Source organism: Globicephala melas, chromosome 1, assembly GCF_963455315.2.
Source record: "Globicephala melas chromosome 1, mGloMel1.2, whole genome shotgun sequence".
NCBI classification, from domain to species: domain Eukaryota; kingdom Metazoa; phylum Chordata; class Mammalia; order Artiodactyla; family Delphinidae; genus Globicephala; species Globicephala melas.
This window is the reverse complement of record NC_083314.1, coordinates 21,130,498-21,146,752: the sequence shown is the minus strand read 5'-3', so window position 1 is coordinate 21,146,752 and position 16,255 is coordinate 21,130,498. Positions and strand designations below refer to the sequence as shown.

Sequence of the window (16,255 nt, the reverse complement as noted above, 5' to 3'; positions counted from 1 at the left end):
AAGGTCTTGCGTAGGAATCCAATCCCTCAGCAGAGCTAAAAACTTCCTAAAAGAACCTAGCCATTAGCTGTATGTTTGACTTACTCATATTTGTTTTTTTCTCTCTTTGTGTTTTAGGGAAATTGGGGATGTAGTAGCTGGAAGCCCACATGAGGTATGCCGCATTTTAGTATGCCAAGCTCTAACACTGATGCGTAGCAGTCATTTGGGATTTCTTATTGATTCATAACTGCTCTTTATATACTGAGGACGATAACTTTATTCATCAGGGCCACAACATTTTCTAGGTCCTGGCTCTTCCTGATGAAGATGAGATAGACGCAGCACCTGGAACCCAGACTTTGTAACACATTCCTACCCCGTAGGGGGAATCTGAGTGTCCCCCACATTCAGGCAGGTGGATCCTCAGAGCACTTGCTGTGAGCTTGAGCACTTCTGGGTGGGATGGAGAAGGCGATGGGAGAAAGAGATCTAGTCCCTGCTCTTAGACAGACCTCCATCCAGTCTTTTAGACAAATGACAGAAGCATAAGGAAAAAGATGAAGGGCAGCTCATGCCAGCAATGGATCTAAGCCTGTGTGAATGTAGTCTGAGGGTGCCGGAGTGAGCACCTCCTTCGGGAGGCTCCGTGGGGGAGGTCATTTCAGAGCAGACTTTGGAGGAAGAAATGCACAGAGTTTGTGGGTTCACCTGCCTCACTCCCTCTACCCCTCCCTCCCTGCCCTGTTTCTCAGATGCGGTGCACAGAGGCAGCACGTTGAGTGTGGCTGTTTTGTGAGGGGTGGTGGTATTATTTGGCATATATCAAATCTTTAAGCTCTTATTTCTGCAGATGCATGAGGAGGTGGCAAAGATGGACCCATCTTGCCCTGGGGGCGGGGCAGTTGTGCCGTGAGTCTATTAGATAGAAAGCGTGTGCCCCATTGTCTGTTCCTTCTCATTCCCATTAGTCTCTGAACTGGACTTGGTGTCCAGTAGTTAAGCTAATGGTCAGTAGCAGCCCCTGCCTTGAGTCAGCTGCAGTTCCTGGCACCAGAGGCCCTTTCTGTGCTTCTGCCTCTGGGTGGTCCCAGCTGGTCAGAGCTCTCCCTCCTGCCCCCTTCCCCTTCCGCACTGCAGGTAGATGCCAGCTCAGCCCCTTCACTGCCCCCCAGGCCTTGTCTCTCACAGTAGCTGCTCCTCCTAGTGGTCCCAAGTGTGTTAGAAAGGCCAGTGTGCCAGTGTGGAGGGTGTGGATCTGAGTCCACAATTCAGGTGGGAAGAACTATCCTTCCCCCACTCCCCCTTTTTTTTCCCTGCTAAATCAACTTAAAACTGACTCTACCATCATCAAAAATTCTACAAATAATAAATGCTGGAGAGGGCGTGGAGAAAAGAGAACCCTCCTACACTGTTGGTGGGAATGTAAATTGGTACAGCTACTATGGAGAACAGTATAGAGGTTCCTTAAAAAAACTAGAAATAGAGCTATCACATGACCCAGCAATCCCACTCCCGGCCACATATCCAGAGAAAACCTTAATTCGAAAAGACACGTGCAACCACAATGTTCATAGCAGCACTCTTTACAATAGCCCAGACATGGAAGCAACTCAAGTCTCCATCAACAGATGAATAGATAAAGAAGATGTGGTATATATGATGATGAAATATTACTCAACCATAAAAAAGAATGAAATAATGCCATTTGCAGAAACATGGATGGACCTAGAGAATATCACACTAAGTGAAGTAAGTCAGACAAAGACAAATATAATATGACATCACTTATATGTAGAATCTAAAAAAATGATACAAATGAACTTATTTACAAAATAGAAACAGACTCACAGACATAGAAAACAAATATATGGTTACCAAAGGAGAAAAGAGGGGGAAGGATAAATTAGGAGTTTGGGATTAACAGATACACACTACAATATATAAAATAGGTAAACAGCAAAGACCTAGTATAACTATACTCAATATCTTGTAATAAACCATAATGGAAAGAATATGAGAAAGAAAATATATACATATATTCTTTCTCATACTCTGAATATATATATTTGAATCACTTTTCTGTACACCAGAAACTAACACAATATTGTAAATCAACTACACTTTAATAAAAAAAACTTACTGGGCTTCCCTGGTGGCACAGTGGTTGAGAATCCGCCTGCCAATGCAGGGGACACGGGTTCGTGCCCCGGTCCGGGAAGATCCCACATGCCGCAGAACAGCTGGGCCCATGAGCCATGGCTGCTGAGCCTGTGCTCCGCAACCGGAGAGGCCACAACAGTGAGAGGCCCGCGTACAGCAACAACAACAACAACAACAACAACAAAAAAGCCCCAGAAACTTACTAAACCCCCATTTCAGGAATTCAATCTCAGTCATTGTCGGGGTGCACCGTCTCCACCTCCCATGGTCTTGGGGTTTTCTGAAACACCAGGAAGTCTGTACCAGTCACGGGTCCTCACTGTTCTTCCTTGAGATGCCCACTGTCTCAGCTCATAGGTTCCTTCATGTCTGGCAGCTCTTGGGCTTCTGTACTAGGTCTGCGGCTTAGAATCTTTGGTAAACTAGGAGTCGCCAGGCCTAGGGGACAACCGTCCCTTGAGGTCTCCAGAGCATCATGTATGGAGCCATACAAGGGTTCCCATATTTCAGGGCCCTGGGAACTGCCAACATCTTCTTGGTCTCAGGGAAACTTGGCCTTTTCTCTTTAAGGTACCCCTCCCCCTGACACACACACACACACACACACACACACACGTCACAGGGATAATATATTCAGGGGACTTAAGACTTTACAGGAGACAGGAAGAGCCATTGCCCTTGCCTTCAAGAACTTCTGTTTTCCTCCCTCCAGAAATCTCCAAGACTTGGACAGCTGGACATTTAAAGGGCCTGCTTGGAATGGGGGAGGGAAAAAAGAAAGCAATTGAACAAACACACTAGAGAAGGGTTGCAAAGATGCTGTCAACATGTAATATGACAACAGTAAAATAATACCTGTTTTTGCCAGGTTGCCTTACCATTTCCAAAGCGTTTTCATGTATATTTTCTCAGAGCAACAGATAATTCCACTACATTAAGGTCCTTGAAAGCAAGGACCATGTCTTGTTCACCACTACATCTCAGACACAGATACAGAACAGTTCCCAACATGTGCCGGTGTCCAGTAAATATTTTTTTGAAGGAGTGAACGAACTGAAGTACCGCTTGCCAGACCATGTATGCCATCATTTAAAAGCATCTTTCTCCCTGGTATCCAGAAACTCCCGTGTGCAATGACATCCCCTAGTGGTGAAGTACCTGCTATGCACCCGTTTGTGCCCGTGTCCATTTTTTCTTTCACTTTTGTAAAATAAATTTTTATTGGAGTATAGCTGCTTTACAATGTTGTGTTAGTTTCTGCTGTACAGCAAAGAGAATCAACAATACATATACATATAACCCCTCTTTTTTGTATTTCCTTCCATTTAGGTCACCACAGAGCACTGAGTAAAGTTCCCTGTGCTATGCAGTACGTTCTCATTCGTTATCTATTTTATACATAGTAGTGTACAAATGTCAATAGCAATCGCCCAGTTCATCCCGCCGCCCCCCCTTCCAAGGGGGACTTGAACTTTTAATATGCTTTGATATTGCACGTTTTCATGTATAACTTGTGTCATTTTTATAAGTACAGTATTTGAATGTCTGCATGATTCCTAGGTAAGAAGGCCATACAGTTGCTTTAATAGAATCCTCCCTATTACTGCAGTTGACTTCTATAGCCAGGACCTTCCCAGTCCCTGAGGGAGAACAGTAGAACTGGAAGGCAGGAATGTTAAGGCTGGTGCTGTAGAGCTGGAGAAGGTGGGTCTGAGCAGCCAGCCCAATCCGCAGCCCTGAGATTTATCCTTATTGAAATGTATAGCTCTAGTCTATTTCTTCCTTTTTTTAGAGATTTTTTTTTGATGTGGACCATTTTTAAAGTCTTTATTGAATTTGTTACAATACTGCTTCTGTTTTATGTTTCGGTTTTTTGGCCTCGAGGCATGTGGGATCTTGGCTCCCTGACCAGGGATCAAACCTCCACCCCCTGCATTGGAAGGTGAAGCCTTAATCACTGGACCGCCAGGGAAGTCCTTCTCTCTCTCTCTTTCTTCCCCCCTCCCTCCCTCCTTCCCTTCCTTCCTTCCTTTCTTTCCAGTTCATACTTATTTTCCCCCAGAATAATAGAATATTACTCTATGTTCAGAATCCGTAGACTTCACACTAGATTCAGGTTATCGTATATTTTATTACATGGATGATATAAAGCTTTTATTCTACAAGACCACTTTAAAATCATACATGTGTGATGAGAAGTATTTATCATTTCTTCTAAAAACTTTAGATGTATTTTTGGATTTACTCCTCATAAATGTAAACAGTATAATAGGCATTAAAACCCCTGTGTTATCGATGAGGAAGCAGAGCCCTGGCGAGGTTGAGTTGCAGTAAGATGCTGAGAGCAGCTGCTCTGGGGATCAGACTGGTGGCTGGTGAAACAGCGCACAAGCTTGACTTTGAATCCTGCCTCCACCATGTACCAGCTGTGTAATCTTGGCCTGTCACTTAACACTTTTAAACCTCAGTTTCTCCATCTGTGAAATGTGGATAGCAATGAGACCAATCTCATAGAGTACTCATGAGTATTAAATGAACCAATCTATGTATAGTACCTGACAGGTAGTAAGTGCTCAACAAAGGTAAGTACTATCACTACCGCTGCTACTCTTAATAGTACAGTATCATTGGGCCAGATCAGGCCTTTTGTACTTTCCTGAGTGATGGTTTTGGAAGAAATTGACTTGGTTTTCTGAAACTCTTCAAGACATCTGGGAAACTTGTGACTTTTCTGTCTGGTGATGACAGTTGAGGAGTTTCATTCCATTTTGCAAAGAGCCCGTGGTCATATCAGAAAGTCTCTGGACAGTCATTCATATAATGATTAGCAATTTTCAAAGGACTTTGACACACATTCGTTCTCATTTGATTCTCAAATGACCCCATGTAACAAGCCTAGTTAATTTAATACTGGACTTGAGGAAATGGATGTCAGAGCCCTGAGATGGAGTTTCGTAATTGGTCAGTGCGGTGTTTGAACTCCTGTCTTCTGGCTTCCAGTTCTGCTGTTTCCACTAGGCTGTGATTTTAACTCCTTTTTAATCATGTTGCTATTTCAGAATCTGGTGAAAGCTAAGAAGACACATGTTAACGTTACTCCCAATTTTCATGCAATACCTGAAGTTCACAGACCCCTTGAAGGTCATCAATGAATCTCTTTTAGGAGCCCACAGACCCAGACCGAGATTCTCTGCTGTCAGTGTTGCCACCGATCTCTGAAAGCGATTCAGGGTTGAAATCAGAAATTCAGGGTTGGTGGGGATCACTTCCTCACATCGCTGATAGAGGAAGCCCCTAGACCCCTGGACCTTGCTGGATGGAGAGCTTCTGGGGCCAGGACCTTGGACCTCTCCTGTTTACTGTCATGTACCCCCATACACCCAGTGTCCGACACACAACAGATATGCGACAGATGTAGTGAATGACGAGCGAATGAATTTTAAATCTTTGTCTTTCATTCTCCTCAACGAGTCCCATCTTAACTTTCCAATTGCCCTGCCTTTTAGCCACACCCCAATGAGGTGGACAAGAAGACGGCCAGCTCTGGAGCCTGTTTGAGAAGCTTGCAGGGAAGGTGAGTACAGGGCATAGACAGGCTCCCAGACAGGCAGGAGAGTGTTCTGGAAAGCTCAGCTCACCTGAGTCTTTCCCCTCGCATCTCCGTGAGTATAAACGATGAGGCCGCAGGTCTCCGGTCCCCCAACTCTGTCTGTTGCCACTTTCCTGTCTTAAACCTGAGAGGCCTTTCCTGCACTGCTGGGGAGAGGAATCTTGGGACCAAGGCCATTTTTCTTGCTGTGTTGACTGCTTTTTGAGAACACAGAAAATCCGAATCTCTAGATCCTACCAAAAGCCTTTCTGTGTGTAAACTGGCCCTGTTGGATCAGAGCCCTGACTTTATAAAAAGCGGGGAGGCAAAACTTCCCTATATCAATATCCTTCAGAGATGAGAGGAATCGCTCAGCCCAGGTGGCAGGCGGCTCAGTTAACCTGGCCTGGGATTAGTGTTCACCGGCCCGCCGCCCTGCCTGCCCTCAGGGACACCAGCGGAGCTTGGGCTGCGGAATTCAAGTTGGCCCAGGTGCCGGCACCGCTCAGGGGCACATGGAGCCAGGGGAAGATGCTGGTGTGCCCCCTGCTTCTTCCCTCCCTGTCCTGCTGACTTAGCTTATTGTGATTCCAGTCCTGTGAGGCCATAAGTCAGAGCAGACTCAGGACTGCAAGTGTCACAACTGGCCCCATAGATACAGTGAATGCACTGCTCTTTGAAGGATAATAAGATTTGCCAAAGGGCCTTGGAAGGCATCCGTCATCTTGGGCTGCCATAATAGTGTACCACAGACTGGGAAGCGTATGAAACAGAATAAACAGAAATTTATTTCTCACAGTTCTGGAGGCTGGAAGTGAGATCAGGCATGGTTGGATTCTGGGGAGGGCCTTCCTCTAGCTTGCAGACTGTTGAAGTCTCACTGTGTCCTCACAAGGTGGAAAGAGGGTGAGGGATCTGTCTGGGGTTCCTTTTATAAGGGCATTAATCCCACTCAAAAGGGCTTTACCCTCATGACCTAATCACCTCCCAAAAGTCTCTCCTCCTAATACTATGACATTGGGGATTGGATTTCAACATATGAATTTTTGGGTACACAACCATTCAGTCCATAACAGAAGGTAAAAACAATGCTCTTCACCCTGCAGGGAAGCTCAGAGCCACTTTCTAGATTTAAGGATAGCATAGAAGAAAATACATCAGAATCCTTGCAGAAGATAAAACCTGGGAACAAAATTCCTTTATATAGCCATTAAAAAAAGCTTTGCAAAAATGAGTCAATCTGTGTTTTAGTTGGGCGCTCAGACCAGTGTTTTTGCTAACAAAACCTTGTTGCCTTAGCTGCCAAGGGACCATATTTTATTTAGAACATCAAGACTGATAACAAAGTAAAAGTTCCTATTTGTATAGTTCTTCACGTACCTTATCTTTTCTCTCCTGGTGGGACAGTATCGGTCACTGTCCCTGCTCTGCGGGTGAAGGGTCAGGCACAGAGAGTTAAGGAGCTTGCTGGGGCACAAGGCCTGGTGAGGGATAGGCCAAGATCTCAACATCCCATTCTTGGCCTGAAGGCTTTTCAGAGGGTCCCCGGGTCTTGTTATTGGGACTGACCGTGCCGTGCTTGAATGAGGCCAGCTGTGCTCACAGGCAAGGCTGCCCTGTGCAGCTCCCACCTCCCTGGTTTCTAGTAGAATAGCCTGGGCCTGGCTGGTGGAGGCAGGGAGAAGTGGGGCCCCATGGGGACAAGTGATAAGACCACACCTCACCAGAGGAAGTGACTTGGCTAAGGTCGCATGGAGAGTAAGGGACGGAGTCACGACTGGAACCCAGATCTCAGTCCAGCATCCCTTCTCTGAGCCTCATTCATCATCCTGCCCGAGGTCTGCCCTCCAGCTCAGAGTTAAGGGATGAACCGTCCTACTGGCTCAGTGTTTATCCCAAATGCACGTGGGAAATCCTACTCCCCTAAATCTCTACTTCCAGTTTGAGATGGGCTATGCGTGAAATAGCAACTCCCATAGGTGCAGTGGGGAAAGCGGCACTTTGGGGTGAGACAGTCTTAGGTTTCTGCCACTGGTGGCTGTGAACCCCCAGCAGTTACATCACATGGAAATGACAATTACATGGTGAATGTATATGGTGTTTAGCAATCACAGTTTCCTTAACTCTAACATGGGTGCAGAGCTGTTGTGAGGGTTTGAGGATGTCCCACATCAGGCGTGTGGCCCGTCAGCACTGCCTCCTATTATTGCTTCTTGCCATGTCTTGGTCTTGGGTTAGGCAAGCCCGGAGAAGGGCAGCAGGCACCGTGAGCAGCCTTCTGCAGAAGGTGTACCCCGCTCATGCCATTAATATACACTTCCCACCCGGCTACAGGGGCCCCAGAAAAACTGTGAATTGGAGTTTTTAAAAGATGTCGCAGCCTTTTAAAATCATAGAGTCAGTGGACCTGGTGTCTGACTCTACATGAATTTAATGTCTTGAAACGCTTGTCAGGGCCTGACGTGATTTGCATTTGGGTTCCTCTCTCTAGGATTCTGAGATCAGTGTCAATGAACTCAAGACGGCTCTGAATGAGGTGTTTTCCAAACGTAAGTTCTTCCTTGGGGCTTTTCAGGAAGTCTGGGAGCCTAAGACAGATGCTGGGGTGGGGGTGGGGTAAGAATGGGTGCAGGCACTGGGCCAGGGGCACTGCAGATGGGGACAAGGGGCCTTTGGCCTCTGGCCCGGGGCCCTGATTCCCTCTGGGCTGATGGAGCGTCCAGCAGGTGGGAGAGGCTGGAGCGGGAGGGGTGCTGGGCCGGATGAAGGCGGGGCTGGTGCTGGGGCCAACCGGCCCTGCAGGAAGGAGTCCTGAGTCTTGGGAGGAAAGAAGTTGGGTTGAGAGTAAGTGAAATTTTCCCGCCAAATTTATAACTTTGACACAGTGGGAAACTGCGCAGATCGAAGATCTTGTTCTGTAGCGCATCCCTGGGGAAAGCGTGTGGAGGGGAGGATTCTGACTGTCCTAGGTCGTGACAGTTCTCCGTCTTTAGACTTTAGCAAGCCCCGGGGGCTGTCAGAGGATCCAGCTGCACCCAGGTTGAGGAAAGCCTTGCTCCTTCCCTCTGAACCGCAGCCCCATGTAAGCTGGCACGGAACTGGCTTCTTGTTGGGCCCAGGGCTGGGCCAGGGTCAGGCTTCCGCCTGGTTGAGTGATGGGCATGTTCACCCGTGGCAACAGGACAGGGGGTGAGCATGCAGGATGCAGGGGCAAGGCCGGGTGTGAGCCCACCTGGGGCCGAGCAGCTCCCCAGGGCTCAGAGCCCAGGCGCAGGCTCAGAGACACCCCGCCCTGCTCCAGCTTCCCCTCCTGCCTTGCAGAGAAAGAGCCCAGGGAAGAAGAGAGGATTTGCAGGGCCTTTGGTTCCTTCCTGCCTTGGCTCTCAGGTGTGGGCAAGGTGAGTATGGAGCCAGGGATGGCTGTAGCTCCCAGGAGATACCTGCAATTTAGCAGTAAGGATAACAGCTGCCGTGTGAGAGGCTGTGTGTCATGGTTGAAAGCTTGGGCTATGGAGACGGGTGGCCTGCGTTTAAATCCCAGCTCTGCCTGGGTCGTGTGATCTTGAGCAAATTATTTAACCTCTCTGGGCCTCAGTTTCCTTATCTATAAAATAGGGATGAAAGTATCTACCACATGGGGTTATTTGGAGGAGTAGAAGTACAGTGCTTCGAACGATACCTAGCCAATAAAAAGTTAGCTGGTTTATTAAGAACTTGCTATATACCAAGCACTGTGCTAAGAAGTTCACTTCCATTATCTCATTTTAGCCCCAATTAGCTTTGGGGGCAAGTACTGTTCTTATTGATGGAGAAAGAAACCAAAGCTCAGAGATATTAGTTTGCTGAAGTCCCGGTGGCTTGTGAGTAGCAAAGCTGAGGTTCAGACACTGGACCCCGATGCCAGTGCCCACCTGTGCCACCCCCAGGGGGCCCCGCCCAGGAGCCCGCCGCCATGCTCTTTCCTTTCTGTGGTGCTCACATCTGGCTCCGTACTCTGGCTGGCATCCTCGGTGGCTTCCTACCAGGGAGATTATTTCCCCTGCCTTCAAACGATCCTGATTCCCTCCCCTCTTTTCTATTTAAATATTTAGGAACAGACATCAAATTCGATGGATTCAACATCAACACTTGCAGGGAGATGATCAGCCTGATGGATGCATCCTTTAAATGTCACATTATTTTTACTCTGATCCTGATTTTCAGGACTCCTCCACCTCTCCCAGTGAGACGGAGGCAAGGGAAAGAGGGAGAAGGGAACCAGCATTTTCTGAGCATACGGCAGGGACTTGCTTGAGCTGTAAAGGAAAATGTCATCTCATTTTTGCTCCTCAGTAAGCGCGAGATGATCCATTTTACAGGTGAAGAAACTGAGATGTGCCCTGTTGAAGTGACTTGTTTAAAATCCTTTAATTCAAAGACAGCAACTATGTGGCATTTGTGACCCTCCTCCTGTTCATCACAGTATTCCTCCCACGAGGCTCCTCCCACGAGGCTCCTCCCACGAGGCCCCTCCCTCCTCCTTCTCCCCGGCTGTTTCTATCCCCGTCTGTCTTTGTCTCTCAGTATTGACACGGCCACCACCAGTAGTTGAGAAATATCACACAGGATAAAACCTGTTTGTCACTCTGACCCAGTTTAACCCTCGCTGTGTATTGAAGAATGAGTAAGAGACTCGGGGAGGAATGGGGAAGGTTAGGGCATCCTAGGTGGAAGGAACGGCTTAAATGAAGCGCAGAGTGGGGAACTGTGGAACATCACGTACTTGAAACTTGGCCTCAGGTGGGTCCAGGTTACCGTTCTCCATGGTGCTGCTGGTGAAGGTGATTTCTTGGAAAACTGGAGCCTAGGAGGGTGCCCCTCAGTTCTGAGGGCTTCATCCGTGATAAGATCTGATGACCTTTGGGGCGGTGGGAATGAACTGTACTTACACGGTAGTCATGCAGAGGAGTCCTGGTTAGCCAGCACGCGTGTGCTGCCCTCTGCTGAGGCTGTCAGCCACGGAGAGCGGGTGCTATCCTTGTGGTCCCAGAGCTTCAGATGCTGGGACTCTCCAGCCCTGTGTCCTTCTATGATGTCTCCATGGTCCACAATTTAATTCGTGAGCCACAAAGAACTGTTAAGCATTGATTCATTTTTCTACAAATAGTTCCTTGATTTCTGAATCATTCTTCTCAAACTTGCCTATCGACTTTAACTTAGATTTGAGGGTGACCTTGTAGTCACTCACTCATTGTTCGCAGGGATGTTTGCATTTTCATGGCTCCAGGAGGACCGTGACTCAGTCATTCTTCAAGAGGGTCTGTTCCACGGTTTGGATGCTTTGGGGCAGTTGTTCTGAACCCGGATATGCAGCAGAGCTGCCCATGGAGCCTTGTGTAAATATAACAGATTTATTGAGATATAATTCACATGCCACCCAATGTACCCATTTATAGGGTACAGTTCAATGGTTTTTAGTATATTCACAGAGTTGTATAAACATCAACCACCCATTTTAGAGCATTTTTATCACCCCCAAAAGAGACCCTGCACCCATATTAGCAGTCACTCACCTTTTCCTCTCAACAACCTGAAATCCTCTGCCCTACAACAACTTTGTCTTTATAGATTTGCCTGTTCCGGATATTTTCATGTAAATGGAATCATATAACATGTGGTCCACTATCGCATGTATCAGCACTTAAAAACCATGAGGTTTTAACAATCCAGTTGCCTGAGTCTCACTCCTGGAGATGCTGATTCATTAAGTCTGGGATGGGGCCCGGGAGTCTGTAGGCAATTCCATCTGGGATTGAGGATACATTGGTGCTCTGGGACAAGGGCTTTGGAACAGACAGGAGTCCAAGTTCTGGCTCCACCACAGTTATTAAATGCTCTGAACCTCAGTTTCTTCTCCCAGAAAATGGAATAACAATATGTAGACTTGTGAGGATGAAATGAGATACAAGTATACATGGGACTAGCTAGACCAGAGCGTTAGCTCTCCTTGTAGACTACTCTTCTCAGGTATGTTGGTCGAAGTATTAGGACTTGAAGGCTGTGGTACAGCCAACACTCAGCGTGGATCGTGGAAATAAGGACACAGACTTTCTTAAAGGGTGAGGTTTATACCCTTGTATGTAAACGTGACTTTTTGTTTAGCTAGTTGAAGGAGGTGGGAATGATGTTCTGTTTCAGAATTTTAACATCTGAGCTGTAACACACTGGTGTCTAGCGATTAGTTGGGATGGCTGAGAAAAGGGTAGAGTTTCAAAGAGACGGAACTTCATGAGGGTAGGGACAGTTCAAAACCAGCCCCCCAGGTCGAGCCCAGTGCTTAATCAATATTGCTGGACACAGAGAATTGCACACAACCCCTGGCCTGTTTGGGTTGAGCAGTGGCCTATGAGCCAGCTGTGCTCCTGGGACCATGTCCCAGGGTCCCAGGAATCAGTGTTGAGAAGCTCAGAGCTCCTGCAGGACACCAGACAAACATCTGTAGACCGTGTGGCAGAGAATCCCAATACCGTGCTCCTGAGGACTCTTCTGATAACATTTTTTAAAAAAATATTTATTTATTTGGCTGCGCCAGGTCTTAGTTGTGGCATGCAGGAACTTCGTTGCCATGTGTGAGATCTTCATTGCGGCATGCAGGATCTTTAGTTGTGGCATGCGGGATCTTTAGTTGCGGCATGTGAACTCTTAGTTGTGGCATGTGGGATCTAGTTCCCTGACAAGGGATCGAACCCAGGCTCCCTGCATTAGGAGCACAGAGTCTTAGCCACTGGACCACGAGGGAAGTCCCTCTGATAACATTTTGACATCAACTATCAATGACATCAATATCAACCAGACATTTAAATCTGGAAGGGAATTTACAACAGACCATAGAGCTCAACCCCTCAACGACCCAGGATGACGAGGGTGCTGGATGCTAATGAACGGAGGGCGTTAGACTCCTGACTTGCCCTTTGCTCCTAGCTCTGTACCTGACCTCAAAGGAGGGCCTTGGTGAGTGTTTGACTCTTTAATCTTTATTTGAATTTGTCTCCCACCAACATTTCCCACCGTGACCCCAGGGCCCTGCTTACTACAGACACGGATGTTCACTGAGGTCTTCAGACACTCACTGTGCAAGGTCACAAGAGAACGAAATCCATAGAGCATGTGGAATCTGGGCTTGATCATGTTGGCCTTTAACCTGCTTAGAGCAATGGGACGGGCACCTTGGGGCTGGTGGAATTCAAGATGCTCTGGTTGAAGATTCAGAAGTAGCTGGTAACCCCTCTCCCTGTTGTGCATACTCTGGGCTCTTGTCACCGTCTTCTGTTCTGTTTCTAGACCCTCACCTTCCATGACACCCATTCCTGATCTATTTGCTGCCCTGGTCTGACCAGATCCTTCATCATGGTCAAAGGCAACACCAAACCTGGATATACTGTGCAGGAAGGACTAAGGAGTTAATGAGAGATTGCCAGTTCTGTCAACGGAAGTGCTGTCAATGTGCCAGTGCTGTCACAGGAAGTTCCCCTGTTCACAGGGCAAAAGGACTAGCACCGGCCCTCAGCCCAAGCTCTTAATTTTGTTCTGGAAACTTCTTGGGAGGAATCAGTGAAGCCTTCTCTGAGGGTGTCCCTGGCCTTCTGAGGAAGTGGGGTGGAGGGAGATGGTTCTGCAGGGGCCACAAAAAGCTGTTTTCTACCTGGAAATTTTCTTCTACTTTATGAGATCTATCGGGAAACTGATTATAACCACTCGGGGACCATGGATACCCATGAGATGAGGACAGCCCTGAAGAAGGCAGGTGAGGACACATCCTGTAGATAAGGTCTTGAGAGCCAGATGTGCTCACTTTATTTTATATTAATTTTTAAAAACTTTTATTTATTTATTTATTTTTAACATTTTAATTGAAGTATAATTGCTTTACAATGGTGGGTTAGCTTCTGCTTTATAACAAAGTGAATCAGTTATACATATATCACCATATCTCCTCCCTCTTGCGTCTCCCTCCCAGTCTCCCTATCCCACCCCTCTAGGTGGTCACAAAGCACTGAGCTGATCTCCCTGTGCTATGCAGCTTCTTCCCACTAGCTATCTATTTTACATTTGGTAGTATATATATGTCCATATATACACTACCACTCTCTCACTTTGTCCCAACTTACCCTTCCCCATCTCCATGTCCTCAAGTCCATTCTCTAGTAGGTCTGCATCTTTATTACCATCTTGCTCCTAGGTTCTTCATGCCTTTTTTTTTTTTACATTCCATATATATATGTTAGCATACAGTATTTGTTTTTCTCTTTCTGCCATACTTCACTCTGTATGACAGACTCTATGTCAATCCACCTCACTACAAATAACTCAATTTCACTTCTTTTTATGGCTGAGTAATATTCCATTGTATACATGTGCCACATCTTCTTTATCCATTCATCCGATGATGGACACTTAGGTTCTTTCCATCTCCCACCTATTGTAAATAGAGCTGCATTGAACATTTTGGTACATGACTCTTTTTGAATTATGGTTTTCTCAGGGTATATGCCCAGTAGTGCGATTGCTGGGTCATGTGGTAGTTCTATTTGTAGTTTATTAAGGAACCTTCATACTGTTCTCCATAGTGGCTGTACCAATTCACATTCCCACCAGCAGTGCAAGAGTGTTCCCTTTTCTCCACACCCTCTCCAGCATTTATTGTTTCTAGATTTTTTGACGATGGTCATTCTGACTGGTGTGAGATGATATCTCATTGTAGTTTTGATTTGCATTTCTCTAATGATTAATGATGTTGAGCATTCTTTCATGTGTTTGTTGGCAGTCTGTATATCTTCTTTGGAGAAATGTCTATTTAGGTCTTCTGCCCATGTTTGGATTGGGTTGGCTGTTTTTTCGTTATTGAGCTGCATGAGCTGCTTGTAAATTTTGCAGATTAATCCCTGTCAGTTGCCTCATTTGCAAATATTTTCTCCCATTCTGAGGGTTGTCTTTTGGTTTTGTTTATGGTTTCCCTTGCTGTGCAAAAGCTTTGAATTTTCATTAGGTCCCATTTGTTTATTTTTGTTTTTATTTCCCTTTCTCTAGGAAGTGGGTCAAAAAGGATCTTGCTGTGATTTATGTCATAGAGTGCTCTGCCTGTTTTCCTCTAAGAGTTTGATAGTTTCTGGCCTTACACTTAGGTCTTTAATCCATTTTGAGGATGGTGTGTTTTTGTGTATGGTGTTAGGGAGTATTCTAATCTCATACTTTTACATGTACCTGTCCAATTTTCCCAGCACCACCTATTGTAGAGGCTGTCCTTTCTCCACTGTACATTCCTGCCTCCTTTATCAAAGATAAGGTGACTGTATGTGCGTGGGTTTATCTCTGGGCTTTCTATCCTGTTCCACTGATCTATCATCCTGTTTCTGTGCCAGTACCATACTGTCTTGATTACTGTAGCTTTGTAGTATAGTCTGAAGTCAAGGAGCCTGATTCCTCCAGCTCCGTTTTTCGTTCTCAAGATTGCTTTGGCTATTCGGGGTCTTTTGTGTTTCCATACAAATTGTGAAATTTTTTGTTCTAGTCTGTGAAAAATGCCAGTGGTAGTTTGATAGGGATTACATTGAATCTGTAGATTGCTTTGGGTAGTACAGTCATTTTCACAATGTTGATTCTTCCAATCCAAGAACATGGTATATCTCTCCATCTATTTGTATCATCTTTAATTTCTTTCATCAGTGTCTTATAATTTTCTGCATACAGGTTTTTTGTCTCCTTAGGTAGGTTTATTCCTAGATATTTTATTCTTTTTGTTGCAATGGTAACTGGGAGTGTTTTCTTGATTTTACTTTCAGATTTTTCATCATTAGAGTATAGGAATGCCAGATTTCTGTGCATTAATTTTGTATCCTGCTACTTTACAAAATTCATTGATTAGCTCTACTACTTTTCTGGTAGCATCTTTAGGATTCTCTATGTATAGTATCATGTCAACTGCAAACAGTGACAGCTTTACTTCTTCTTTTCCGATTTGGATTCTTTTATTTCCTTTTCTTCTCTGATTGCTGTGGCTAAAACTTCCAAAACTATGTTGAATAAGAGTGGTGTGAGTGGGCAACCTTGTCTTGTTCCTGATCTTAGTGGAAATGCTTTCAGTTTTTCACCATTGAGGACAATGTTGGCTGTGGGTTTATCATATATGGCCTTTATTATGTTGAGGAAAGTTCCCTCTATGCCTACTTTCTGCAGGGTTTTATCATAAATGGGCGTTGAATTTTGTTAAAAGCTTTCTCTGCATCTATTGAGATGATCATATGGTTTTTCTCCTTCAGTTTGATAATATGGTGTATCACATTGACTGATTTGCGTATATTGAAGAATCCTTGCATTCCTGGAATAAACCCCACTTGATCGTGGTGTATGATCCTTTTAATATGCTGTTGGATTCTGTTTGGTAGTATTTTGTTGAGGATTTTTGCATCTATGTTCATCAGTGATATTGGCCTGTAGTTTTCTTTCTTTGTGACATCCTTGTCTGGTTTTGGTATCAAGGTGATGGTG

At 45.7% G+C, this 16,255-nt stretch overlaps 1 protein-coding gene across 1 annotated transcript in view; it reads left to right on the top strand.

Annotated features, from left to right (window-relative positions):
- The window catches only part of CAPN8 (calpain 8), a 101,125-nt gene that overhangs the window by 78,428 nt on the left and 6,442 nt on the right, over positions 1 to 16,255 (top strand). Inside the window, 7 exon segments of the mRNA XM_030868595.2 lie at positions 118 to 154; positions 5,649 to 5,667; positions 5,670 to 5,716; positions 8,223 to 8,280; positions 9,823 to 9,887; positions 12,920 to 12,984; positions 13,432 to 13,514. Coding sequence (XP_030724455.2) covers positions 118 to 154; positions 5,649 to 5,667; positions 5,670 to 5,716; positions 8,223 to 8,280; positions 9,823 to 9,887; positions 12,920 to 12,984; positions 13,432 to 13,514 — 374 coding nt within the window.